The sequence below is a fragment of the Bubalus kerabau genome, chromosome 14, assembly GCF_029407905.1.
Source record: "Bubalus kerabau isolate K-KA32 ecotype Philippines breed swamp buffalo chromosome 14, PCC_UOA_SB_1v2, whole genome shotgun sequence".
Taxonomy (NCBI): Eukaryota; Metazoa; Chordata; class Mammalia; order Artiodactyla; family Bovidae; genus Bubalus; species Bubalus kerabau.
The window spans coordinates 63,079,577-63,107,409 of NC_073637.1; the positions used below are offsets into that span (position 1 = coordinate 63,079,577).

The 27,833-nt window shown below is 35.5% G+C and overlaps 1 protein-coding gene across 6 annotated transcripts in view; it reads right to left on the reverse strand.

Annotated features, from left to right (window-relative positions):
• RIMS2 (regulating synaptic membrane exocytosis 2) overlaps positions 1 to 27,833 on the reverse strand; it is a 611,677-nt gene that overhangs the window by 471,272 nt on the left and 112,572 nt on the right. For 4 of the 6 annotated variants that reach the window (XM_055546480.1, XM_055546481.1, XM_055546482.1 and 1 more), the window contains one exon: positions 17,376 to 17,586. In XM_055546480.1, coding sequence (XP_055402455.1) covers positions 17,376 to 17,586 — 211 coding nt within the window. Of the gene's footprint in view, positions 1 to 17,375; positions 17,587 to 18,600; positions 18,814 to 19,236; positions 19,353 to 27,833 lie in introns of those variants that run through there. The other 2 variants (XM_055546475.1, XM_055546474.1) reach the window with 2 other exon arrangements.

Below are 27,833 nucleotides of genomic sequence, written 5' to 3' on the forward strand. Positions count from 1 at the left end.
GACGCTAGCCAAAAGGTAGCAAAAGATAAGAAAGAGTTAGATGGTTTATAACCCTTAAAAACCATGAAGTAATCTTTAAGAAACCTCCAAACAAAACTGGAAAAACTCTCCACCAGAAATGGAAAACATGCAGTGGGGGCAGGAGGGTAATTTGAAAGTAATTATACAATTTTAAAAAACAACAAATGACAAGTTATATATATTATTATAATCATAAATGTGAATATATTTTTATTTAAGATTGTTTTCAAGGTTCTGGTTAATACAGTTATAAAAAGAGAAATAAATGAGAAAAGAGTTAAGTTATTATTATTTTCAGGTCATATGGTTTTAGAATGTTAAAACTCAAAAGAAACAACTAAAAAATTCTAATAAAAATATAATTTAGAAAGGTGAGTGCATACATACAAAGATCAATATATTACTGGGTAAAAATAAGTTTTAAAAGGACTAAAATATTTCATTTATAATTCTAAAATAAATTATTGAGAAATATCAAAATTAATATAAGTAATGCTACTGACAGATATATGAGAAGACAAATCAAAAATCATATTCTAATTTTGAATATGAAGACAATACCATAAAAATTACAATTCTTTCCTAGTTTTTCCATAATTAAATGTGGTCTCAATAAAAAAAAAAACCCTATATGATTTATTTAAGACTAAACAAATTAATTCTAACATGTAGACAGAAAAATAAATAAGCAAATATAGCCAAGGGCATACCTTTGCAACTTTGGGATAGGCAAAGATACCTTAGACTGCAAAAATCACTAATCATGAAAAAAAGGTTAGTAACTTCAACTTCATAAAAATTAAAACTTCCTATTCTCTGAAATAATGTCATTTGCAGCAACATGAATGGACCTAGAAATAATAATACTAAGAGAAGTTAAGTCAGACAGAGATAGACAAATTATCATGATATATCAGCTATTCTTGAGATCTTAAAAAATGATGCAAATGAACTTAATTACCAAATAGAAAGAGACTAGCAGACATAGAAAACAAACTTACAGTTACAAAAAGGGGTAAAGGGGAGGGGAGGGATTAAGAGTTTGGGACTGATAGATATATACTACTATATAAAAAAGATAAACAATAAGAACCTACTATATAGCAGAGGGAACTATATTCAAAATAATAACCTAGAATGGAACAGAATCTGAAGTATAAAAACTGAAATCACTTTGCTGCATACCTGACACTAACACAACACTGTTAATCACTTATGTGTATGCTTAGTCACTCAGTCGTGTCCGACTATCTGCAGCCCAACTGACTAAGCCTGACAGGCTCCTCTGTCCATGGAATTTTCCAGGCAAGAATACTGGAATGGTATTGCCATTTCCTACTGAAGGGGATCTAACCATCCCAGGGATCAAACTCCCATCTCTTGCCATCTCCTGCACCGGCAGGCATATTCTTTACCACTAGCGCCACCTGGGAAGCCCCAATCCACTATAATTCAATTTAAAAATTTTCCATTCTCAAAAATATACCATTATGAAATGAAAAGGCAAGCCACAGACTGCAGAAATTCTCAATACATATATATATGATACTTATATTCAGAACATATATAAGGAAAATGTCTGCAAATCAATAATAAAAAGACAAAAAAGAACTTTTCAAACAGGTAATTAAGCAAACATTTCACAAGGGAAGTAGTATGAATGGCCAATAGACACTAATGATGCTCAATCATTGGACACTAGGGAAATGGAAATAAAAGCCAAACTATTTCATACTCACTAGAATAACTTCAATGAAATGACAGCAAACACTGGTAAGGTTGTAGAGAAACTAGAACTTTCTTATATTGCTGATAGAAGTGTAAAATTGCACATTAACTCTGGAAAACTGTCTGTAATAAAATTTAAACAAATATCTAACATTCTTTCCCAGAAATTTTACTTCAAGGTGTTTATCAAAGAGAAATAAAAAATAAATGCCCGGAAAAAGACCCATAACACAAAAATTTATAGCAGCTTTATTTATCATAGCCAAGAAAAGGAGAAAATCCACATGTCCTCAACAGGAGAGTGGATAGATATATTATGGTGTATCTACACAATTCACACAATGAAAACAAACAATTGCTACAGGCAATGACATGCATTAATCTCTAGACTCTGAGTTGAGAAAAAGAAGAGAGCACATGCTATAAGATTCTATTTATATGAAGTTCAAGAACAAGCCAGGCTATCTACGGTAATAGATATGGTCAGGAAGGCGACTGCCTACTGTGGGACGGAGTGGGTAAACTTCCCAAGAGAATAGAAACAGTATATATCTTTGTGAGTGCAATGGTTACATTGGAATATACATACTTCTTGAAATTCATCAAACTATACTTAAATCCTGTGCATATGATTGCAAGTTACACTTACTTTTAAAAAAAAAAAGAGAGAGAGAGAGAGATAATAGAGAATAGCCAATAAATTTTTAAAAAGAAAAGAAGAGCAAAGTGAGGAAACCAGCTCCAGTGGAAGGGAGTTAGGAATGTGATGTAATCTGCTCCAAAGGGAAAGAGTATTTTAGTATCAAGTGGTTTAGAATTGCCTGAATACGGAGATTAATCATAAGCAGGCCAATTGTTGTTAGTTTTATTACTTTTTTAATATTCTCTGCAGACACTTCCCCCACCTCATATTGTCTGTAGCCAGGGTGGTCCACGCCCACGACTCACTAATATGCCACTGGACCAGTACTACAAGCTATTAGTAACATATTTTTAAAAAGGTACAGTCATTAAACTATGTTTTACTTGGTCCTGGCTCAAGAATAGAAAAATCAATATGTAAATTAAAGAGACCAGAAATGGACCATAATGTTTATGGGAATTCCATATGTGAAAAAGGTAGCTATGCATATTAGTGAATAAAAAATGAATCATGCAATAAATATCATTATGACAAATAAGTCACAATAAGAAATAAAGTTGATCCATACCATATAACCTACACCAAAATGAATTCTGAGTAAAGCCAAAGTCCTATACAGTTATGTAAAGTTTAAAAATAAAATAAAATTAAAAAAAAATAAATAAATAAAAAAAAAAAAAAAAAAAAAAAACAAATATACATATTACAGAAATATAGGCCTTTCAATTTCATTTTATTGTGGTATAGAATGCAAATTTAGGCAATTAAAAATAAAACATTTATCTAACAGTTCTTTGGTAAGTCAAAATAATGGAAAGCTCAATTATGACATTTTAAAATGAAATCTTTAAACATTTGAAAAAAAAAAAAAAAAAAAAAAAAAAAAAACTGAATACCTCTCCCCAACAAGAAAAGCCATGATAGAATATGGGAAAATTTGCTTTTGGAATTTTGTATTTAAACTGTAACTATGATGTATGATATAAAACATATATTCTAAAAAACAAGATATAGTTAACTACAAGGTAATTAAACATTAAAGAAAAAGCAACAACTGAGATGTACAGCATGTCATAAACAATTACATTATTTAACATAAAAAGGACTCATTAAAAATATATATATATTACAAATGAGCAAAGAAACAGTAAAGAATAAGAACAATACAAGCCGCAACATGATTAGAAAAAATATGAAATCAGAACTAAAGTCTCCCTTTACTAAAGGAATAGGATTTTTATTAAAGGGACTTAGTAAATGCCTTATTAGTTATAAATACCCATTATTTGAACTAATTAGACTAAAATCAAATGTGTTGATTCAAGTGAGATTTTCCTATATACTATTTCCCATCATGAGTTTCACCCTCCCTTATTTTTCCTGACATTTAGTATCAAAGAAGAAAAGAGCTTTCAGATGTACTACTGAATGTGTCTTTAATCTTTAAAAATATAAATCCCATCTTGTATACATTGTATATACTTTAAGTTTTTAGAAATATTTGAAACAATTTAAAAATAAAGGCAGGAAGGCATAAAACACTTAAAATGGCTAACAGTAACAGTCCATAAATTGCACTTATTTAAGAGATACTTTTGCAAAGAGCTTGCTAGACAAATTATTTTTAAATAGTCATGAGGAAAAATAAACATGGAAAGTTATCATAGAATTTTTTAAAACAGAGAGGAATTGTCTTTTTTTCTCTTATTCTGGCCCCCTTGGTCTTCAACCTTATATTTAAAAAGAGTGAAACATCCAGTGTTTTTATAAAGAAACTTGCTTCGATATGAATACATAATAATAATAAAAGTACTTTTGATGATTTCAGAAGCTAAACACGTTGCAGAGCCTTGCTCTTCTTTGAAAGCATGAACAGGCAGTAAAAAGAAAACACAAATGTTTTCTAAACATGAAAAGATGCTCAACATCACTCATAGTAAATGTAAATTAAAATTATAATAAAATTGGGAAGATTAAAAAGCTGGATACACTGTATTATCAAGGATGTGGAAACGGGCATTCTCACAGGCGTTAGTGGAAACAGAAATTAATACCACTTTAGAGAGGGCAGTGTGGAATACAGAACAAATTTTTGAAATGCTCTACAATTCCATGTGAAGGAACGTATCCTATAGTACACTGGCACATATGCAATGTGACATGTACAAAAATATGTTTATACCAGCAAAAGAGTAGCTATAATTTGATTATTTAAATTGTGACATAACCAAAGGAATCATGAGCTTGTTAATATAAATGTAATAATTCTATATACACCAATGTAGAAAAATCCAAGATAAACAAGTAAGAGATAAAATTAAGGTACAGAACAGTTGTGTGAAAACCGCATGTCTACATAGTATGTGTTAGAACGTACAGAAAAAAGTGGTAGCCAACTGTCTATGGGGAAAAGAACTGAGGGACTAGGAAACTGGGAGCTTGAGGACCAGAGTGGTATGCTTAAAACTGACATTCTGTAGTTTAAAATGTTAAAGCCTATGCATGGAGAACACAATGATTAAAAAAAAATGAATAAAAACCTCGGCATATATAGGCCAAAGAATTGAATTTATGATGATGTACAATCCAAGATACTGAAAACTGTATCTTCAGTGAAAAAGTAAACTACAAATATTTCATCTACTGACAAGGGAAAACACAAGGAAGTATGAAGTCTCTGCTTATACAATGGACAAACAAAAAAAGTCTCCCCTAAGAATTCAAAACAATTGCCTGCACCTCACATAGGTTTGTAATCTGCAGCATGATCCAGGAACCCACAAACCAAGAAATTATCACAAAAACTGATGACAGGACAGAAATTTTACAAAAAAATTCCAATCTTACAAATTGGAAGAAAAACAAATTAACTGCTTGAGAGAATACCACCAATAATGGCTGCAAAAGATACCCATAGATTGAGGTCCTCTGAAATCACATGCTTCTCCAGTAAACATGGAACATTCACCAAAAAAGACACACATTGTCTCAGTAAATCCTAAAGGGTCTAAAATTCACAGAGCTGTTCTCTCACTACAATGGCACTAAATTAGAACTCAATTAGGTCTCTAAAAATTATTCAAATACTTGAAAATAAAGCAACATGTTTTAAAATAACCGCAGCAATACGTGAACCGTGAATTTCCAGATGTTCAAGCTGGTTTTAGAAAAAGCAGAGGAACCAGAGATCAAATTGCCAACATCCGCTGGATATCAAAAAAGCAAGAGAGGTTCCAGAAAAACATCTATTTCTGCTTTATTGACTATGCCAAAGCCTTTGACTGTGTGGATCACAATAAACTGTGGAAAATTCTGAAAGAGATGGGAATACCAGACCACCTGACCTGCCTCTTGAGAAACCTGTATGCAGGTCAGGAAGCAACAGTTAGAACTGGACATGGAACAACAGACTGGTTCCAAATAGGAAAAGGAGTCCGTCAAGGCTATATATTTTCACCCTGCTTATTTAACTTATATGCAGAGTACATCTGGAGAAGGCAATGGCACCCCACTCCAGTACTCTTGCCTGGAAAATCCCATCGACAGAGGAGTCTGTTAGGCTGCAGACCATGGGGTGCGAAGTCGGACACGACTGACCGACTTCATTTTCACTTTTCCCTTTCATGCACTGGAGAAGGAAATGGCAACCCACTCCAGTGTTCTTGCCTGGAGAATCCCAGGGACGGGGGAGCCTGGTGGGCCGCCGTCTATGGGGTCGCACAGAGTCAGACACGACTGAAGCGACTTAGCAGCAGAGTACATCATGAGAAACGCTGGGCTGGAAGAACCACAAGCTGGAATCAAGATTGCCGGGAGAAATATCAATAACCTCAGATATGCAGATGACACCTCATGTATGGATGTGAGAGTTGGACTGTGAAGAAGGCTGAGCACCAAAGAATTGTTGCTTTTGAACTGTGGTGTTGGAGGAGACTCTTGAGAGTCCCTTGGACTGCAAGGAGATCCAACCAGTCCATTCTGAAGGAGATCAGCCCTGGGATTTCTTTGGAAGGAATGATGCTAAAAGCTGAAACTCCAGTACTTTGGCCACATCATGCGAAGAGTTGACTTATTGGAAAAGACTCTGATGCTGGGAGGGATTGGGGGCAGGAGGAGAAGGGGACAACAGAGGATGAGATGGATGGATGGCATCACTGACTCGATGGACGTGAGTCTCAGTGAACTCCGGAAGTTGGTGATGGACAGGGAGGCCTGGCGTGCTGTGATTCATGGGGTCGCAAAAAGTCGGACACGACTGAGTGACTGATCTATGGCAGAAAGTGAAGAGGAACTAAAAAACCTCTTGATGAAAGTGAAAGAGGAGAGTGAAAAAGTTGACTTAAAGCTCAACATTCAGAAAATGAAGATCATGGCATCTGGTCCCATCACTTCATGGCAAATAGATGGGGAAACAGTGGAAACAGTGACTGACTTTATTTTTCTGCGGATGGTGATTGCAGCCATGAAATTAAAAGATATTTTTTAAAATGTCTGTTCGGATAGTGATTGAACAGGGTCTAGAACAGTCTGCTTTCAACTACTCACAATTTCCATGCATATATTTTACATGTAACGTATCCCCCACCCAAGGGAGAGAATTCCCAACTCTCACTTAGTTATAAAACCTAGCTCTGAACGTAGGATCTGTGAAGCAGAACAAATCTTTGTATACAGTCAAGTGCAGATTATTATAAACAACTGATAATTATAAATCACTGTATACAATGAGAAGGCAATGGCACCCCACTCCAGTACTCTTGCCTGGAAAATCCCATGGACGGAGGAGCCTGGTAGGCTGCAGTCCATGGGGTCACTAAGAGTCGGACACAACTGAGCGACTTCACTTTCACTTTTCACTTTCGTGCATTGGAGAAGGAAATGGCAACCCACTCCAGTGTTCTTGCCTGGAGAATCCCAGGGACAGAGGAGCCTGGTAGGAGGCCGTCTATGGAGTCACACAGAGTCGGACACGACTGAAGCAATTTAGCAGTAGCAGCAGCAGCAGGATACAATGAAAGCCAAGTTATCTGTTCTCAGCACATCCAAATCAAAATGATATAACTGCAACAAAAACTCTCATTCAAAAGCAGGAAGAATGAGAAATATACCCATGGCTGATTGTCTGTAGCACACAGTAATCCCTACAAAAACAACACCTTAATTTCCTTGGTTTTTCTACCTGGTATCTAAGTTCTCCATTGACTATTACACTTATTATCATCATATGCCCTGGTTCTACCCTTTGGGAGGATGTCCCTTGTCCATTATCCTTTTTGACTATATATGAGGTTGGCAATGACACTTACCCTTCTGTGTTCTGTCCAGTTACATCTCCACTGACAGTACACACATCATACTGCTATTCTGAGTGCAGGCAACTGCCTTAGAGGTTTAATAGTCAGACAGTGCTTGCTATCCAGACTTGGGCTCTCTTTAGCCACTAGCCACATACAACTCTTCAAATTTGATTAAAATTAAATAAAATTGAAAATTCAATTCCTTAGTCACACTGGCCACAAATCAAGTGTTCAATGGCTGCATGTGACTAGCACCTATAGTATTACAGTAAAGACATAAAATATTTTCATCACTGGTGAAAGTTCTATTGAACACCAGTGCAAAAAGAATATCACAGAAAGACTTGTTAAATTTTAACCGCAATGCTCCAAATCCACGTAAAATTAGTATTGTTTTATCTGTTAGTCAATCCATGGCTTAAAATATAGACTGTTACATTATGAAATTGTGTCAGTACATGAAAATAATTTCTATAGCTGAACTACTACTATATGTCTCATTACTGGGATAGGTGTCAGAATTCATTGTGAAAACTACAGACAATAATCAAACCATTATGTACCCTGTGTTAACTCTAGACACAAAAGTTGCAGCAGAGACTCTAAAAGGCTTTGAATTGCCTGAATTGTACTATGTGAGAGTCAAATAATACAGTGACTGGTAGAAAGCTGGCAAGTTTTTTAGAGGACCTGCTCTGGGTTAAAGACTATACCATCTGGGTAGTCACGGTATCTTTTCTTTTGCTCAGAGGGTTCATATTCTAAACTCACATCAGTATTTGCCAATTTCTACATTATCTCCAACCTAGTAACTGAAGACTGAAGAGAATGAAGAGGCTCCAAATGACAAGAAAGAAGGCACTATTTAGAAGACCTCAGCTAAAGGATATTCCCTTTGGGTTTTATGCCAATTTGAATTTGGGAAACTTGAAAAGACTTCAAGTTTTAGTCTGATTCATCATAAAGAATCAGAACAGAAAGATTCTATCTGTGTTTGCAGGAAGTCACCAGGCTCCAGAGCAGTTCCAAATTCAAATCAGACTTCTAAAAGATAGACATCAGCAGATTATTATAATCTATTATCAAATTTTATATTTCTTAGGATTTGTAAATTATAGTTATATATAATATTTAACATGAGGATAAAAAATAAGCATTTTACCAATCTCTAAAACATATTTTGAGAAAAATTAAAATATATTAAATACTTAACTATGATTATATACTTCGGAAAACCCATGTTCAATGTTATTGTGACTCATTATTACAAAAACTGAATCTTTATACTAACTCAGAAACTTATTTTAAAAATTCTGACCAGTACAATGATCAGTTTAGGGGATATAATAAGATTAAAGGAATTCTTATCACAATGAGAAATATTATAAATGTTATAAAAACACATTTCCTTTAAAAAATACTAAATTCTAAAGAGGCAAGCTTCTTTAAGAATCAAGTAAAATAATCAAATTGTCATCTATAATATAATAAACTAAATGTCTTTCAGTAAACTCAGATAGCATACTTAAAATATATCTTACTGTTTAGCAATTATCATGCACTACAACTGTAACTAAACACTTGAGTAAATAAATTAAATATAACTATAAAATTAAATTAGCATTAATAACAATAAGAAAAAAATAATATTAGACAGAAAAAAGACTCTAACCACTTTGTCCTCCTGGTGTGAATATCCACGAAAGCAAGTTAGAAAGGACAGAAAAGACAAAACAAAAAATAAATAATTAATTCCATTCTTAAAACAAACTTTTTAAGACAATGAAATTAAAATTCTGGAAAATTTTAAACTACATTTTGACCAAAATATAAACATTAAGAGGAAAAACTTTTCCATACATTTCAAGCAAGAGCACGCTATATACTAGAATATATTAAGACATACAAAGAGAACAGTTTCTACAAAAGCAAGTAAATACCCAAACATCAGAAAAAGGAGAATGTTCTTTCCACAAATAAAATCTTAATTGAACACTCAATTAACTCAAAGGAAAAAACTAAAAAACGTTAAGGAAAAAAGCTTTTATGTACAAAGATAATAAAACACAGTATCAATGTTTAATTTCATCATATACTATCAAAAACTGACAAAATATAATTCTACATGAATTATTCATATTACTTCTAAAAGTTATTTGTCCCATTAATTTAAGCCTTCTAAACTTTATAACTTAAAAGAAAAAATAAGTAGAAATAGTCATTAAAGATAAAATATTATTGATCACAATTGGTAATTTGGGGTCATAGTTTCCTAACATTATAAATGTAGACAATAAAATAATATGTAAGATACCTGAGTTTTAAGGAAAGAATATAAAAAAGAATGACTATGTGTATAACTGAACCCCTTAGCTGTACACCTGAAACTAATACCACACGATAAATAAGCTATACTTCAATAAAATAAAAATTTAAAAAGATGTGGTTCATATATACAATGAAATACTACTCAGTCATTAAAAAAAAAGCAATAATGCCATTTGTAGCAACATGCATGGACCTAGAGATTATCATACTAAGTAAAGAAAGCCAGAAAGAGACAAATACCATATGATATCACTTATATGTAGAATCTAAAATATGACACAATGAACTTATCTACAATACAAAAAACAGACACAGAGAACAGATTTGTGGTTTCCAAGGGGTAGGGGAGATGAAGGAAGGATGGACTGGGAGTTTGGGATTGGCAGATGAAAACTTATATAGAATGGGTAAACAACAAGGTCCTAGTGTATAGCACATGGGACTATACTCAATATCCTGTAATAAACCATAATAGAAATGAATATTAAATAAATAAATAAGATGCATGATTTGTTCAAGAGAACATATTTAAATAGGGTAAAGTTTAAAATTATTACATTCATCTTTAATTAAACATAAATAATGATCATAATACTTCATAATGTAATAATAATGACCTGATATATTATAATAAGTTATATAAATTAAAAATTAAAATCATGTCTTTTTAGGCATCATCGTTTCTCTGAAACATTTCTAGTTGTATACCTTATGCAATTTTCTTAAACTCTCTAGACCTTTACTTTCTTATCTGCAAAATAGGAAATTAATATTTACTTTATACAGTTTCCTCAGAATTAAACAATATGAAAAGCTCTCCATACAGAGTGCCTGACACACAGTTCTATATCTGATATTCTAGCTGATTAAAACACAGGATATTGTGTAGAAGGGATAAGATGCATCCTCTGTATTATGATCTTGACTGATTAATTTGTTACAAATGTTAAAACTACAGGTCATATAAAAGCTATTGTAAAAAGAAAAGCAATTGTATGCAGGCAAGGAAAACTACTGGTGACCATTTAGTTTAACAAAAATCATTTATGGAGCACTCACATATGTGTATCAGGTACTATACTAGATTTATGAAACATGAAAAGTGAGTAAGACAGTTCTTGCCATCAAGGAACTAAATGTATTGAGAGGGAACTGAACAAATCCCTGCAGAACAGAAAGATGCCTGAAAGCAAGTGAAGAATAAGACACTACGGAAACACAAATGACTGATGAGATAACAGAACTTGGAAGAAAAAAAAATTGAAAGCTTCTGAGATGTAAGTAGGCCTCTAAAGTAATAAAGAGAATGTTGGCAAGACCAGTGAGGGAGAACATTTTATGCAAAGAACATGGAATATGTAAAAAGTACAAAAGCTCAAACGTGCCTGGCATATTTGGATACAAGTTAGCTGGGAATGACCCCTGGGTTGGGAAGACCCCTCAAGGAGGGCATGGCAACCCACTCCAGTATTCTTACCTGGAGAATCCTCAGGGACAGAGAAGCCTGCAGGGGGCTACAGCCCATGGGGTAGCAAAGAGTCAGACATGACTGGGCGACTAAGCACAGCACAGCTGGGAATGACTAAATTATAACTGATGTGTATGAACTAAAGTCTTCACAGTTAACTATATTAATAATCTGGCAAAAGCTTAGAAGCATAATACTTTCATAAAATAACTCACACTGCAGAAATTGTTTTAAAAAAGAAAAAAAACATGAAGTCTAATAAATGAATTTGCTAATAGTTAATCCCTCTTAGAGCTTCCCAGGTAGCACTAGTAGTAAAGAACCCACCTGCCAATGCAAGAGACATAAGAGATGCAAGCTCAATCTCTGGGTCAGGAAGATCCCCTGGAGGAGGGCATGGCAACCCCCTCCAGTATTCTTGCCTGGAGAATTCCATGGACAGAGTAGCCTGGGGGGCTACAGTCCACAGGGTCACAAAGAGTTGGACACGACTAAAGCAAACTGGCACACACTCAATCCCTCTTAACAGATAATACAGGTTAAATTTTAGCTATAACATATACGTGGAAAATTTAGCTATCATACACATATGAAATATTACTCTACCATTGTATCTTTACTATCTTCCAATAAGGATAAAAAGTCAACACAAAATCTACAATGTAATTTATAAATAAGGCACAACATTGCTACTATTTTATAAAGTGTTTACTTTGCTAAAATGTGCAGACAGACTGGAAGAAGAAAAGTCTAGAAGCAGAAAGAACAGTTAGGAAGCTGTTGCAATACTTCAGGTAAGAAACATATGTGATAGTGGTATGAACCATATTAGTAGCAAGAGAAGAAGTAAACTGGTTTAGGAGATACGGAGAAGTATGGCCCCTTAAGACCTGATTGAGGAAGAAAGAGAGAAGCACTCCCAAAGCTTGGTTTGAGCAACCAGGAGAATAAGAAGGCAATTCCTTGAAAGAAAAAAACACATGAGAAGCAGATTTGGTGGAAAATAATGAATGCAAGTATAGATAAGGTGAATATGAGGTGACTATTAATTCATCTAAGCATAGATTTTCAGCAGGAAGCTACATAGATAGACTTGTAGCTCAAAAGAATAATCCAGCTAGTGAAATCACATCTGTAAATCATCAGCAAATAATAGAATCTGAAGCTATGAAAATGAATAAAATCTCCCAAGGAAATTGTTAAAGGAAAAAGGAAAAGTAAGGATAATGACCCAATATCAACAAAATACCTCTTCTCTTTGAACTGGCAAGCCTCCAAGGAAAAAAAGTTCAAAAAAAAGGACTAGCAATCTCTTCTAATCAGATTTTAGTAACACAATTTAAAGTTTCACTGTATTTGTCCAAAGTGATTTTAATCAAACTAGAATTGAGTTGCTTGAAAAACAAAGGTAATGTATAAATATGAAATATTATCAAGGTCCTTAAGACATTAAAATCTCATGTGAAAAATAAAAACCAGCTGTGGAGTAGTAGTTTAATTTTAAACAAATAGAAAATCTGGATATTTTAAAATGACTACAAATGAATCTTCAATTGAATCATGGGGAACACATGTATACCTGTGGCAGATTCATTTTGATATATGGCAAAACCAAAACAATATTGTAAAGTTAAAAAATAAAATTAAATTAAAAAAAAGAAATGTAAAAAAAAAGACTAAATGGTCATTTCAAAGATTAAAGATTTGAATTACCTTATATATTTTACATATATATTCATAATGACGGAATCAGTTTAGGTATGCAACAAGGAACACACTAACCCAATATAAAATATGATCATTTAATTGAATAAGAAAACATATGTGAAAGGTTCTTTCATGGGACCCTACATCCCTGTTAGGTAAGAAGCAATACTATAGAAATTACTGCAAAACACTTTAAAAGCACTCAGTGCATGTGCCAGGTACATGTCTAAGTGTTGCACAAATATTAACTCATTTTGTCTTCACAATAGCCTTGTAAAATAGGTACTATTATTACAGGTGAAGAAGCTGAGGCAGAGAGACTAAGTATCTTATACTAGATCACAGAACTAGTAAATAACAAAACTGGGATTTAAGCTTAGTCTCACTTGGGCAAGAAGAAAAAACATAAACAATGTTACTACTACCCAATACAAAGTTGGAATGGTTACAGAAAGATCAGATAAAATACAATATTTCAGAGCCAAGAATATTTCCAAGAATAAAGAAAGTCATTTAACAATTATGCTATGCTATGCACCACCCTTATGGCAGAAAGTGAAGAGGAACTAAAAAGCCTCTTGATGAAAGTGAAAGTGGAGAGTGAAAAAGTTGGCTTAAAGCTCAACATTCAGAAAACGAAGATCATCGCATCCGGTCCCATCACTTCATGGCAAATAGATGGGGAAACAGTGGAAACAGTGTCAGACTTTATTTTTTTGGGCTCCAAAATCACTGCAGATGGTGATTGCAGCCATGAAATTAAAAGATGCTTACTCCTTGGAAGGAAAGTTATGACCAACCTAGATAGCATATTCAAAAGCAGAGACATTACTTTGCCAACAAAGGTTCATCTAGTCAAGGCTATGGTTTTTCCAGTGGTCATGTATGGATGTGAGAGTTGGACTGTGAAGAAGGCTGAGCGCCAAAGAATTGATGCTTTTGAACTGTGGTGTTGGAGAAGACTCTTGAAAGTCCCTTGGACTGCAAGAAATCCAACCAGTCCATTCTGAAGGAGATCAGCCCTGGGATTTCTTTGGAAGGAATGATGCTAAAGCTGAAACGCCAGTACTTTGGCCACCTCATAGGAAGAGTTGACTCATTGGAAAAGACTCTGATGCTGGGAGGGTTTGGGGGCAGGAGGAGAAGGGGACGACAGAGGATGAGATGGCTGGATGGCATCACTGACTCAATGGACGTGAGTCTGGGTGAACTCCGGGAGTTGGTGATGGACAGGGAGGCCTGGCATGCTGCGATTCATGGGGTCGCAGAGTCGGACACGACTGAGCGACTGAACTGAACTGAACTGAACTGAACTGAATTGATGCTGTGCTAAGTCACTTCAGTCGTGTCCGACTCTGTGCGACCCCATAGACGGCAGCCCGCCAGGCTCCCCCGTCCCTGGGATTCTCCAGGCAAGAACACTGGAATGGGTTGCCATTTCCTTCTCCGATGCATGAAAGTGAAAAGTGAAAGGGAAGTCGCTCAGTCGTGTCCGACTCTTAGTGACCCCATGGACTGCAGCCTACCAGGCTCCTCCGTCCATGGGATTTTCCAAGCAAGAGTATTGGAGTGGGTTGCCATTGCCTTCTCCATTAACAATTATAAAGGGGCCAATTATTTAATAGGATGTAATGATCCCAACTGCTTATGCAACTAAAAACAGAACTTTAAAATATATAAAGTCAAAGTTGATAAAACTGAGAGTTACATATTTGAATACCCATCTTTTAATAATTGGTAGAAAAAACAATGTGGAAAATAAACAAGGATTTAGTAGAGTTGAACAACTCTATTAAACAATTTGACCTACTGAACATTTAAAACCACTGTCAAAAAATAACAGAGTATACACTCTTTTCAAAACACATGGAACATTTGTCAAAATAAAGCACAGTCTGGGCCATAAAATAAGTATCAGTACATTTCAAAGGACTCAAGGCATATGAAGTATATTTGGGACCACAACAGAATGAAATTAAAAATCATGAACAGAAAGATCTCTAGAAACTTCCACCTCAAATATTTAAAAAATAAATAACATACTTCTAAGTTATTCATAAGTTAAAAAAGAAAAGTAAAATTAGAAAATTTTTCAACTGCATGAAAATGAAAAGACAACATATTAGAATTTGAGAGACGCTACTGAAGCAGTACTTAGGGGAAATTAATAGCACATGAGGCCTGTATTAGAAAAGAAGGAACATCTCAAAGCAATAACCTCAGCTTCCACCTTATGAAACCAGAAGAAAGAAGAGACAATTAAACCCACAGTGAGCAGCAGAAAACAAATAATAAAGATCAAAGAAGAAATCAACAATTTAAAAATCAATAAAACAAAAAACTGGTTCTTTGATAATATCAATAAAATAGGTCAGTATCTGTCAGTCTGAAGAGGGAAAAAGAGAGAAGATACAAATTGCCAATATCAGGAATGCAAGAGGCAGCATCACTACAAATTATACAGACATTAAAAGAATGATAATGGAATATATGATACTAATAAAGTCAACAACGTACGAGGAACTAAACAAATTCTTTGAAAGATACAAATTACCAAAGCTCATTCAAGAAAAAAAACCAGATAACCTGAATAATCCTATATCTACTAAATTGAAACTGTACTTAAAAACTTTCCCCCCAAAATAGAACCGTTTGCCCAGATGGCTTCACTGGTAAAATCTATAAAACATTAAAGGATAAATGATACCAACTCTACAGAAACTCTACTAAAATACTGGAGAGAAAGAAATACTGCCCAATTCATTTTATCCGGTCAGCATTACTCTAATGCCAAACTCAAAGACAAACATCACAAGAAAAGAAAGCTACAGATATTAACCTTCATAAACACAAAAGCAAAAACTGTAAACATAATTTTATCTAATCTAACTCATTAACATGTAAAAGATATAATCCATCATAACCAAATGGATTTATTCCAGGAATACAGAGTTGGTTTAACACTTCAAAATCAATCAAAGTAGTTCACCATATTAACAAAGAAAGCAAAAACATATAATCAATCACAATAGACGGAGAAAAAGTATTTGACAAAATTCAACATCTATTCTTAAGGTAGACAAACAAACAAAAACTTTTAGCAACATTTATGAAGAGCTGACAGCTAACATAATACTTAATAGTGAATGCTTTCTCCACAAGATGAGAACAAAATAGGAATGTCTCTTCTCATCACTTCCACTCAAAATTATACTAAAGTTTCTAGCCAACACAACTAGTCAAGGAGAAGAAAAATAATCAGGTAACCAGGGAGAAAGATAAAGAAAAGTTATTAGTTCTGGGTAAAACAAAAGAATGAGAAAAGGGAAGCAATGAGAAAATGGAGAAATTAAATCACAAAGGGTAACAAATTCCCATTATGTCTAAGTAATGTATGTAAAGCATCAGCTTCATATTTTTAAGCTCCCTAAGAACTGATTGATAAATATCTCCTACTAAGAAGGAGATAAATGCAAATTATAAAGAACTAATTGAGACCATTTAAAGCACTTCTTTTGCTAATTTCAGCATAGCATTCTTTGGGAAATTTTAATATATTCCCTAAAGTGGATGGATAAACTACAAAAATCTAAAACAGGTGTGAAACACAGCCTTAACATTTTTTCTTTAAATTCCACATTCTAATGTTTTTTTCATTAATGTTAAAACAAACATAAAGGGTATTGTAGCCTCGAAAGCTATAAAATTATGAAACATAGAATCTCAAAGCCAGAAAGAGCCTCCTTCAGAAAGAAAGGAAATATAGGCCAAAAGAAGAGCAGATCCACCAAGCTGATAAAATCATGTGAGGTAATCGAAAACGCTGTGACAGAACTCAAACACTAACCAGCTGTGTGACTCTAAGAATGAACCCTGGTGCTTCTGGATCTGAGTTATCTACATCTATAAAATAAGGAATTAGGCCAAATGATCTCTAAATTCTCTTCATGTTTGGAAGTCTAAGATCCTATGAGTCTAAAAGATCATAAGCTAAAGAACAAAAACAATGAGATAAATAGCTTTTTAATTCAGAGGAAAGTTTTTTTAATTCTTTTATCTGAACTGAAGACACTAGGGAAGGTTTCTGTTCATTGATTAACCTGAATGTTAATTTCAGTTGTCTATTTTATTCACGATGAGCTTAAGTATGAGAGAATTATGAAGTTCAGCTTTCATCCTGTACCTTGTTTGAGCGTAACGACACTCGACCTCCACAGCGAGCACAAAACTTGGTTTGGCAATATGAACAGTTATGGCCACATCCGTCAGCAAACTTGGTTTTGTGGCAGATGCCACAGGTTGGAGCATCACCCTTCTGTTCTTGCTGCTGCTGTGATTCTTCACCCATCTTCTTTACCTGCTCCTTATACATTTCAAACTGCTGATGAAGTTTTCTGCAGAGAAAACAGACAAGAAAAATTTGGTTTCCTGATGGTCTCAAAAAATAGTAATAATTACCACAATCTGTGGACACAATTTTATATCTGAAAAATCCATGTAAGAATAAAGAATAAAAATTTAAACTTTCTGTTGATAATAACATCTTTTATGGTGCACAACATCGTAAAAGTGTAACTAGTTCTAACTTCTGATATACATGCTAATTTGATAAACAGTACAATTAACATACTTCTTTGAAAGGTGATTGTAAAATGTCTACCAACTATCTGCAATGTTTTCAATCATATACCATGAAATATTTATAATGTTACTTTTTCAAGAGTTTAGCTTCAGAAATAGACTGAGCGATATGACTTGCACAGGGAAACCAAAACCTATCAACTTCAAATCACCGAGACAGAACCTCAACTGGAATGCAATTAAGAATCAAAACAGAGAGGAAAACATTGGATGAGTGGTCTCACTAACTATCCAAATCTATTCAACAGTCTGGACATAAGCTGGCTGCAAAGACACTTGAAATATTAGGAGTCTACCAAATTAGGCAGTAGAAATAAAAGTAAGGCCTTTCCTGATTCTAGTTAAAAATAAATAGTGATAAAACTTTTACTATTATCTTTATACAAGATGGTTTCAAATGATTAAAACTATAATTTTGATTTACAAATCAAAGTTCCTAGTCAGAACTAATGTTTAGGATTTACAAAGCTGCAAATAATGTCACTCTCATCCTAAAAAGGACAAAAGGCTAAATAATCTACAAGAGCATAACTTCTCTTGATCCCATTAGAGAGTTGAGGGTTATAAGACAAGCAAATAATCTTAACTCCAAGACAAACCCTTCCAAAGAACAACGGGACACACTATTCCACCTTTGGCAGAGCACAGGAGAAAGAGGTGGCCACCAGACAGTTACAGGAAATTCACTAAAATTTTAGTGAAGTGAGGGCTAACATGACAATTTGGAATAGCTATGGGCCCAGGATCACAAGCACTGTTCCACATACCTGTACTGGTTATTCATGAGGAACAATGAGAGCAGGACATAAGAACAAAAAGAACCTTTTGGGGGTGCATATGTACAAATATAACAGAAGTGACTGACTAGTGGCTACTACAACACAGGAATTCCCCAGACTATTTCTCCTAAAAAAGCCAAAGCTGTAAGCCACAGGAAAAGGCAGTAAACTCTGTCATCCCCAGGACAAAGGCAAAGATCTACTGCAGCTAGGGAAAAGCTTGGGAGGGGAAAACCCCTCTTTTCATGAAGGAGGGACAGGAAATCATCTTCAGCCAAGAGCTTACCCACAGATCAAAGGCTTTTATCACAAAGGGGGAGGTAGAAACTCCTGCCCTAAACCATTCAGAGACACCAAGCCAACTTCCTTACTTGGGAAAAGGGAATAAGTACTCTGAGCAGGAGGCCTGAGGCCCTCGTAGACAGAGCCTGTCAAAGATGGAAGATGGAAAACACACAACAGAACACCCCAACCCTATCACAAGCCCAGTATCAAGAAATAAGCACCAGTATTCTGCTGCCGGGGAATGGGCAAGAACATGGAGAGAGGCCCTCTCCCTCTGTGATGTAAGTGGGTAAGAACAGCTGAAGGCTTAGCAAAACAAACAAAAACAAACAAACTTACAGTACGCCTGCATTCACCCCAAGCAAAAAGCAGCAAGAGCTCTCTGTTAGAGAAATCTGAAAACAGCCCTAAAGATACCAACACCATCCAGACCTATCTGAGCCCCTGACCTGACAAGTGATTTCACACCCCAGCGGCTCAGCGGTTAAACATTCGCCTGCAATGCAGGAGACGCAGGTTTGATCCCTGGGTCAGGAAGATCCTCTGAAGGAAATGGCAACCCACTCCAGTATTCTTGCTGGGAACTCCCGTATTCTTGCCTGGGAAATCCCATTCTGCTAGAGGAGCCTGGCGGGTCACAGTTCATAGGGTTGCAAAGAGCCGGACATGACTTAGCAACTAATAACAACAACAAAGGGAAAGAACATATGATTATGTCAAAATATGCTGAGAAAGTGCCTAAATCAGCAAACTAGGAATAGACAGAAACTTCCTTAACTCAATAACAGTATCCACAAAAGGGTCTACAGCTAACATCATATTGTATTTGAAATACTGAGTGCTTTCCCCCTAAAATCAAGAACAAAGCAAGGTGGTGTCTCTCACTACTCCTAATCAACACCAGACTGGAAATCCTAGCTAATGCATTAAAGCAAGAAAAACAATAAAAATTAAACCATAGAGGTTGGAAAGGAATATTTTTAAACTGAGCAGATGGCATAATTGTCTATGTATAAAGTCCCAAAGAAACTATTAAAAAAAAACTCCTATAATAGATGAGTCTAGCAAGGTCATACAGAGAAGGCAATGGCAACCCACTCCAGTACTCTTGCCTGGAAAATCCCATGGACGGAGGAGCCTGGTAGGCTGTAGTCCATGGGGTCGCTGAGCGACTTCACTTCTACTTTTCACTTTCATGCATTGGAGAAGGTAATGCAACCCACTCCAGTGTTCTCGCCTGGAGAATCCCAGGGATGGGGGAGCCTGGTGGGCTGCAGTCTGTGGAGTTGCAGAGTCGGACACGACTGAAGCGACTTAGCAGCAGCAGCAGCAGCAGCAGCAGCAAAGTCACAAGATACATGCTCGATATACAAAAACAATTGCCTTTTTGTATACTAGCAATAGACAGTTGGAAATCAAAATTTTTTAAAGTAGTATGCAAATGGCATCAAAATGAAATAAAAGTCTAAGGTATTAATCTAGCAAAATATAAGCAGACTTTCTTTGGTAAGAACTATAAAATACTAAAAATTAAAAGAGATCTAATTAATAGGAGAAATAGTCTATATTCATCATGAGAAGCTTCAGTACTATTAAGATATCAATTCTTTATAAATTGATTCAATGTCATCTCAAATCACAATCTCAGCAAGAATTCTTTAAACAAATTGACAAGCTAAATCTAAAATTTGTATGGAAAAGCAAAACTCTCCAATTAGGCAACACATTTTGAAAAAGAAAACGACTGAAGAACTCACACTACCTAATTTCAAGACTTACCATAAAAACTACAGAAGTAATCAAATATTGGTAAAGCATAAACACATACAGTAAAACAGAGTCCAGAACAGTCCAATACTTAAATGGTCACTACTTTTTTAAAAAGATGCCTAGGTAACTCAACAATAAAGTATAGTCCTTTAAAACAACAGAAAATCCATGTGTAAAAATAGTCATTGGAAATCCATTGTGTAAAAAAATAAACCTCAACCCATACCTCATACCTATATGAAAATTAACTCAATGTATTACAAAACTGTAAACAATAGATTACAGAACTAAATACAATGACTAAAAGTATAAAACTTGTAAACGAAAACATTGAAGAAAAGTGTGGCCTTGGGTTCAACAAAGACTTCTTAGCTAGGTTAGGCAAGGTATAGGCTCTAGACCTTCAACACAATTTAAAAAGCGTGAACCAGAAACCTGCCAACGACAATACGTAAATGAATGGATATAGCTATGCTCCAATAAAATATTATTTATGGATGCTGAATCTTGAATTTCATGTCATTTTTATAATCTCAAAATATTATTATTAAAAAAACAATTTTTTTCAACATTTTTTAAATGTAAAAGCCATTCGTAATTCACTGGTTATACAAAAACAAGTAGTGGGCCAGATGTGGCCTGTGGATCACAGATTGTCCAATTTTATATGATATGATTTAATTTATGTAACAGAAAAAAACAAAATTATAAGGACAGACATCAGATCAATGGTTGCTAGGGAGTGGAGTAGAGCAAGGGGACTGACTACAAATGGATGCAAGGAACATTTGGGGTGAGAAAAATAACCTATGTCTTGATTATGGTGGTAGATATTACTGTGTATGTTTTCTAGAATTTACTGAAGTGTATGCCTCAAAGGAATGAATTTTACTGGTAATAAATATAACCTTAAATAAGTTTGACTTTTAAAAAACAGTCAGTTTCAAAGTGCTAACCTATAATCAGTGTGTGCGCTCGGTAGCTCAGTTATGTCCAACTCTGCAACCCCATGGACTGTAGCCTGCCAGGCTTCTCTGTCCATGGAATTTCCAGGCAAGAATACAGTAGCAGGTTGCCATTTCCTAATCCAGGGTATCTTCCTGACCCAGGGATTGGACCCACATCTCTTGCACCTCTTGCATTGGCAGGTGGATTCTTTACCACTGCATAAGATGGGAAGCCCCCAACCTAAAGTCAGTAGGTAAATTAAAAATAGAGCCATGTAAGTCCTTTTATCTCTGCAACCACAAAAGCATATTTCCAGTTTCATACCAAATATTAATAAATTCAAACAGCTATGCCAGTTTTTTTTTCCTATAACTTCAGGTAACATACTATTTTTCCCTGATGGTCTTTCACCAGGTTTAAGTGAATCTCTAGTAACACAAAATAAGCATCACTACAAGAGACCAAAGTTCATAAAACGTGTACAAGAACAAGCATGATTTTAAGTGGACCATGAATGAGCTCTGCATCAGAGCTTCTCCCACCATTTGGAAGAATCATCTTTCTACGTGTGAGGTGACTATACATTTCTACTGTATACCTGTTTATACACTTATGATCTCTGGCATGATCGCTCAGTAAATGGCTGAACCTCTCTGGGAGAAAGAGAAAGAAGAAGAAAATTAGAGCAAATGCTGTTTTAGTTCTAGAGGCACTGGAGTACTAGGCAAGTTACCAAGTCAAGTTACACTGGAACAAAAGTAGAAATCTTTTCGTAGAAGCAAAAAGTAGAAGCAAACTGTGCTACGTAGGGCCTCCAGGGAAATAGAAACCCCAGTTTTCACACATAGGGAGAAGGCCAGTAACATAAGTAGAGAAATCAGTGATTATGTATCCCAAAGTGCTAGATGAGAGCTATTGAAATCGCTCTCACAATAAGAACTGTAACAGTCCCTGACACTGGAGCATTATTGGGGCTGTGGGATGGGATCAAATCTTTCCTGCTGTAGGGAGCAGAGAGAGAGAGAAGTGAAAAGTTCAGACAGGACTAATCTACAATAGTTTGAGGAGGTAAGAGAGGACTTTACAGAGATTTTTTTTTTTTTTTGTAGTCATCCTTCCAGTCCTATAAAATGAGAAACTACAATATGTAGAAGTGATGGTGTACAAGCAGATTCAAGAGCTCAATCATGTTCCTTGCCAAAGAGATCATTTTTCCCCTTCCCATTTATACATAGACCAAATTGTATCTCTGCTTCCTCATCCCAGTCATCTTCAACCAACCTAATCTGGTTTCCAGTCTACTTCTTAATCCTCACAAAGTTTACCAACAGCCTCCCTGTACCTAAAACTAACGGACAAATTTTTTTAGTCTCCATCTTACTGGGTTCTCAACAGTACTTGAAATTATGTTCACTGCCCACTTGGCCTTCATTATATTTTTCCGGTTTTCTCCTTGTTTCTCTAGCCTTTCATGCTCTTTTTCCTTTGAAGGTCAAGATTCAGGCCTCTCTTCTCTTTTCATTCTGTGTCTACTTAGGCAGTGTTACCCATGCCTGACTTCACTTTCCTCCTACATATAAATGTAAATCCTCAGTTCAGACTTTTCCTCTGAGCTTCAATATTCAATTGCCTACTTCACATCTGTATTGGGAAGTCTCGACGCCACTTGAATTTCAGTGCATATCAAAGTGAACTTGTAATTTTCCTATTAAGCCAAATTCCCTCCCAGTTTTTCCTATTTCAATAAATTGTGACACCATTTAATCATGCAGCCCTGAAATATAGAATTATTCTAGAAACACCTTTATCCTTCAAATGCATAATTAATCTATCATGAAGTCCTTTCAATTTTACTTCTTAAATGTGTCCTAAATCCTTCCACTTGTCTCTATATCCATGCTCAATACCATAGGCCTTGTTATCATCAATGCCCACCTAGCCTCCCAGCTAGGCTACTCACATTCATACTTCTCCCCTTCTGCATACTACAGAAAAATTATCTTGTCATCTCACTGCTTAAAAAACTCTAATGGCTTCTGACTGCTTTCAAGAAAAAGAAAAAACTTCTTATGAAGTCTGTTACAAAGTCTTGAATGTTCGCCCACACATTCACCTCTTCAACCTCATTTTTTTGCACTGTTTCTTTCCCTTCTTTCTGCTAAAGCTACTCATCCTTTAGACTCACTATGGTGCATCTCATTACAGGATGCATTTTATACATCCTCCTGCCTCCTCCCAGAATAGATTGCAACACATGCCTTTTTTTTTCTTTCTCTCTTTTTAAACTTTAGGTATCCAAAATAGAGTTGATCATGAGGTTGCTTCGCTGATTCATGCTTGGCTCCCATTTTAATTAATTGTTTTCCCCTTCCCCAATGTGACTTCCTTTCCCTCAGGAACCAGTCTTTAAATTTTTCTAGTAAAATCTAAATAGACTATAGCCAATGTGTCTGTGGCTTATTTTGTATCAGATAGATAGATATTATTATAAATATTCTATTATTCCTGTTCTACAGAGAGGCTATTTTTGCTTACAGTCACACTGCTAGTAAGTAAAGCCAGATCAAAATTCAGCTGCAGAATCAGAGTGCTAACCACTAGAAGTTCACACTTGAATGGATATATAATTTTCCTTATTTACATTTTATTCATCCCTTGTTTTTTAAAAGTTAGCACTTTATTCTGGAAAAGAATAGACTTAACATGTATAACTGAATCACTGTGCTGTACACGTGAAACAAACATGAATTTACAGCGCTCCCCATCGGTCGCATTACTGTCTGAACTCTACCTCCTATCAGACCAGAGGTGGCATTAGACTCGCATAGGAGCATGAACTGGAACCCAACATTCAAGGTAGAAAATCATGAGTGAAGTGAAGTTGCTCAGGTGTGTCCGACTCTTTGAGACCTCGTGCACTGTAGCCTGCCAGGCTCCTCCATCCACGGGATTTTCCAGGCAAGAAGACTGGAGTGGACTGCCATTTCCTTCTCCAGGGAGAATATCATGAGACTGCCACAAAATACAGAGAAGGCAATGGCACCCCACTCCAGTACTCTTGCCTGGAAAATCCCATGGACGGAGGAACCTGGTAGGCTGCAGTCCATGGGGTCGCTAAGAGTCGGGCACGACTGAGCGACTTCACTTTCAACTTTTCACTTTCATGCATTGGAGAAGGAAATGGCAACCCACTCCAGTGTTCTTGCCTGGAGAATCCCAGGGACAGGGGAGCCTAGTGGGCTGCCGTCTATGGGGTCGCACAGTCGGACACGACTGAAGCGACTTAGAAGCAGCAGCAGCCACAAAATAGAAATAAAGTGCACAATAAATGTAATGTGCTTGAATCTCGCAAAACCATCCCCCCACTTCCCAGTTCATGGAGAAATTGTCTTCCACAAAACCAGTCCCTAGTACCAAAAAATGACGGGGACTGCTGCTCTGTAACATGTGTCAGTCAAAAAGTTCGTTTGGGTTTTTCCATAACATCTCACAGATGAATGAACTTTTTGGCCAACCCAGTATTTCCAATAAGTTATAATATTTCTGTAATGACATATTTACAAACACATACATGTTTTTCTCTAAGGAATGTATGCAGGAATATAATAGATATACTCAAGTTCAGTAAATACTTCTAAACTTCCTTCTCAAATGGCTTAACTCAGCACACCTGCAAACAGGGTATGACGGTTCCAGTTTCCTCTTATCCTTGCCGATATGTGATATTATTCAACTTAACAAAATTTTACAGCTTGGGTATATGAAATGTTTTATTTTTTTAAGTTTATGTTTTTCTGACTCCTAATGAAGTTCAGCCAGTTGGACTGTCCCACCTATAAACTACCTACTCATGCCATCCTTTACCAAAACTCTACTGGATTTCCTGGGGGACTTTTTTTGTTTGTTTTGCTTGTTTGTAGAAGAACTTTGTATAGCCTGTATGCTAATTCTTTATAAATTGAGCGTAGCAAAAGTTCTAGTCTGACAAATAACTTCTAATTCTTTGTTAAGCACAATTCTTTAATTTTGATGCATTCCAATACATCAGTTTCTCCCTGTATGGTTTGTGGTTTTGGTGGCCGGCTATAAAAAAAATTCTTACTTACCCCTAAGTCAGTCACAAAAAAATTCTATAATTTCTTCTAGGAGCTTTATAATTTTGCCTCTCACATTTAGGCTTTTAATTGATCTAAAGTTTATTTTTATATGTAATGTAATGCAAGAATTTAATTTCAATCTTTTTCACATAGAGACTCTATTTTCCCAGTACCATTAAATAGCCCATCCTTTCGTCCACTGATTTGTAATAGCAGTCTATCATATATTTAGTTCCTACATGTGCAATGGTCTATTTATAGAGTCTATATTTTGTTTCATTGGTTTTTGGTTTGTTCGTACTCCAAAACAACATTGTTAGAATCCAAACTCCAAATATAATGAAAGGTATAAAAGATCTTAGGAATATAAACATATATTTAAGCTTATAAATATAAATATAATGGTAAATATGTAATTCCCAGATAGTAGATATTGTAGGCCTTGTGGATCTGTCACAGCTACTCAACTTTGCCAAACAGATGTGAGAATAGTCACAGAAAAGCAAACAAAGACATGAGCTTGACTGTGTTCCAATAAAAGTTTATTTACAGAAATAGGCAATGGACAGGATTTGACCTACAGGTCATATTTTGTAGATCCCTGATACAAAGAGTCAAAGATAATACTCATATTTAATTTAAAACTTTTCTTACAAATATTTAAAGACATATGCAATAATATATCAATTTAGAAATAGTTTTTTCCACTTTAATTCAAAAAGCTATTTCATCCAAATTTTTCGTGTCTATTTTCTCCACCCTCACCAAAGCAGCTCACTGAATTCAGTGTTTTCAAAAGTAATTTCTTCATTCTGAGTTCTTTAAGAAACAGACATTATTCAATCTGTTAGTTCCCAGTAATCCTGCCGTTCCTGGTAATTTTATGCCCAGTCACATAGATTTTTGTTGCTGTTGTTGTTTTCCCATTCATCTTTTTGGGGGGTGGGGTTCATGATTTGTGTAACACTGACTTTCATCAGATGATGAGTTTTAAGTTGTGCTTTCTATAAGCTCATGGCATACAGTTATAGAATGTAACCATTAAATGCAGTCACACACATTACAGAGTGTTTTTCAAACAGCAGAGTGCAACCCAATACAAGGACATAAAATAAATTTAGCAAGCCAGGACTCACAGTTTAATGAACTAGATCAAAACATTGGAAAGAGTGCACGATTTCTTATAAATCTTATTTCTATTACATATATATGTATGTAGGTATGTATATACTGGGTTATAGTGCAAAATATATATTTTTTATGAATGCAAGCTTTTTAAAAAAAGTATGAAAGTTACTGCTTTCATAATCAGCTAAGAGTAATAATAATAATAAAATAATAATTATTATTATTATAAAAGAATAAAAACATATGTCATACAGCTGGCCATCCCAGTCACATACCAAGTCTCTCCTCTGAATTTCTAAATAGCTGCCTAAGCGACTATTACAAATGTAATGTGTTTCTAAAATACAGATCTGATCATACCATCCTGCTCCTCTGCCTGGAATGTCTCTCTCTCTTTCTTGGTCAGAGGCAGAGGCACTGAAACATCAAGCACTAGGGCATGGACAGAAACAGTACCTACAGTATTATCAAATAAATAAGTGGGAAACTAGGGACCCGGACATAGTAACTAGATTTAATGTTTGAAAATATTTTTAAATAGCTGAAGTACTTCACTGTTCCAAATAACTGAAAAATTTTCCAAATAATATGAGAAATAATGGCATCTGAACATATATCACAGCACTGCTGCTGCTGCTAAGTCGCTTCAGTCGTGTCCGACTCTGTGTGACCCCAGAGACGGCAGCCCACCAGGCTCCCCCATCTCTGGGATTCTCCAGGCAAGAACACTGGAGTGGGGTGCCATTTCCTTCTCCAATGCATGAAAGTGAAAAGTGAAAGTGAAGTCGCTCAGTCATGTCCGACTCTTAGCGACCCCATGGACTGCAGCCTACCAGGCTCCTCTGTCCATGGGATTTTCCAGGCAAGAGTACTGGAGCGGGGTGCCATTGCCTTCTCCGATATCACAGCACTACTCACAGCCAAAAATTGGAAACAATCCCACTGCACAGAAATAGTAAAAAATAAATTGTAGTATATCCAAATACTAGAGTG